Genomic DNA, 2530 nt, shown 5'->3' with positions numbered 1-2530 from the left:
AATTGACGATAAAAAATTAGCAGTTTTCTATTCTACAATAATATAAATCAGGATAGTATATAATTTTCCTTGTACTTCAAACGAAAATTTTTGTCTTTATGTATACAAATCTGTTTAAATTAAATTAATTATCATCTGACCTTAATTTTTGATGCATTTATGCATATAAGGACCTTACTTTCCAAAAAATTTTTATCAGTTATAATTCTCTTCATCTTTTAATATTTTTTAAAATGATTACTACATTTATTTCATCTTTTGAAATTTCAAATATCCTTTCTCTCTTAATAATTTTTCCAATTGTCTACATAACTCGTTTTTATTATCATCATTTTACTCGTCCTAACCCTTTACCGGGTCCATTTCCACTTCCAATCGTTGGTAGCGCTTATCAACAAATTGGATATGATGGAGTTGATGATTGGTTATTATCGTTACATAAAAAATATGGTGATATGTTCGAAATAATTTTAGGAGGTGAACGTATGATTGTACTATGTAGACCCGATTTAACTGAAAATTTGTATGTTGCTTCATCAAAAACTAAATATCCTATTAGATTACATAGTAAGGATGGAATCGTGGAATATGGATTTGAAGCTGGTGTAGGATTAGGATTTAATAGTGATCTTAAATCTTGGAAATATAATCGTCAATTTTTCAGTCAAGCAATGATGACTCCAAGTTTCAATCATCAAGCTATTGAATGGACAATTGAACTATGGAATGAAATGGAATCTTATTGGAATAATCTTGGTGAAAATCATGAATTTGACCTAATAATATGGATGCGTAGATTTACAAATGAAATGATTTTTAAAATTGCTACTGGAACAAAAAATGATGCTATCGCTTCTTATTATAAAATATTAATTAATAGCAATTCATTAAATGAAAAAGAAAATGAAAAATCAGACGAATCTAAAAAACTTATTGAATCACTTGAAACTCATTTAGCAGGAATTTTTCATTTTTTCGCTTTTGATAACTTCAGCCGTAATTATATTCCATATATTCGTGGAAAAACTAAGAAATTATTGAAAAACAGAGATTACTTATCTGATAAAGTATATACCATTATAAAAGAAAAAAGGATTGAGATCGAAAATACACCATTAGATCAACCACTTCGTAATGATATGTTGACGTCACATATAACTGCGAATACACCACGTGATATTAACGCTGTGAAACATGCCGACGTTGATTTATTAAGACCAATGACTGATAAAGAGATTTATGGCAATATACTCGACGCATTACTCGGGGGTACTGATACCGTAAGTAAAAAATTATTTAATACTATGTATTTTAAGGATTTTGTCGCTTTTTTTTTTCTAAAAAAAAAATCTCGTTTCTTTTTTAAAATCACAGACAGCGAATTTTATTTGCTTTGTTGCATATTATCTTGGACATTATCCAGAAATAAAACAACGATTGATACAAGAATTTGATAGAGTTCTTGGAAATGACTTAACAAGACCAATAACAAATAAAGATCTTAATGAATTAGAATATTGCGATGCAGTTACCAATGAAATATATCGTCACTCCCCTATGGTCTATTTAATTGGACGTGTAAGTTTTCAAAGCGACAAAGTTGGAGGATACGATTGGAAAGAAGGAACTACATTTCAAATGCTTGCTTCCGCAGTATTGAAACATAAAGATTATTGGACTGAACCTGAAAAGTTTGATCCTGACAGATTTTACAGAGTTGAAGAAAGTGATAAATATTTACTCGAAAAGAAAAAATTGAGAAATACTTTTCCAATGTTTGGAGGAGGAATTAGAATGTGTCCTGGAAGAAAATTGGCAATTATAGAATTAAAATGTTTATTAATATTAATTTATAGAAAATATGATATTGAATTAGTTGATATGAATGCTCCATTAAAATATAGGTCTGATTTTATTAATTGTTGTACAGAATTAAAGGTTAGAATTAAACCAAGAAAATTTTAAAAAAATGTCATTATTTTTAGATTAAGTTACTTTTTCCATTTATTTTATGATATTATTTTGAGGTTTTTTTTGTCAAATATTTTATCTTTATTGAAAATATAAAATTAAATAAAATAAAATTTATTACGTAGTAATATATTGGCAATATCACGAACAGCGGTTAAAATTAAAGGTTTATAAATTTTATAAAATAAAATAAAGTGTAATTTATAATTTTGATCTCCTTTTGTTTTTGCTAAGTCTTATAAGGCGATTTCGACCAACTCCTAAAGGTTCATCGTTTCAGGATATTTTATTTGATCAACAAACCACCTAAGTCTTTGGGTTACGGCACGATTTTCCGACGGACGATTTTTTGACAGGACCCAACAGGTTTACCCAGAGTACTAAAAGATTACTTGAGAAAATTTAGGCTATTGAATATAATATTTGTAAATATGGGCATAATGTGGTGTTACGAATTAAATACTGCAACGGATTAGTTATTTGATGTCTGAAATAAATAAGTTAAATTATATCTTTGCATCTTGTCAATATTATGGTTATCACGAAAATTTAAAACAAT

The 2530-nt window shown here is 27.7% G+C and overlaps 1 protein-coding gene across 1 annotated transcript; it reads left to right on the top strand.

Moving 5' to 3' along the window:
• Positions 1-201: 201 nt before the first annotated feature.
• OCT59_001197 (uncharacterized protein) lies at positions 202-2114 on the top strand. The gene is made up of 2 exons (XM_025318042.2): positions 202-1280; positions 1375-2114. Exons 1-2 carry the CDS (start codon positions 234-236, stop codon positions 1963-1965), a joined length of 1638 nt encoding a protein of 545 aa, XP_025177075.2. The 5' UTR covers positions 202-233; the 3' UTR covers positions 1966-2114.
• Positions 2115-2530: the final 416 nt, after the last annotated feature.

The sequence above is a fragment of the Rhizophagus irregularis genome, chromosome 1 (assembly GCF_026210795.1).
Source record: "Rhizophagus irregularis chromosome 1, complete sequence".
NCBI classification, from domain to species: Eukaryota; Fungi; Glomeromycota; class Glomeromycetes; order Glomerales; family Glomeraceae; genus Rhizophagus; species Rhizophagus irregularis.
The sequence above is the reverse complement of the archived record's forward strand: the minus strand, read 5'-3'. Positions and strand labels throughout refer to the sequence as shown.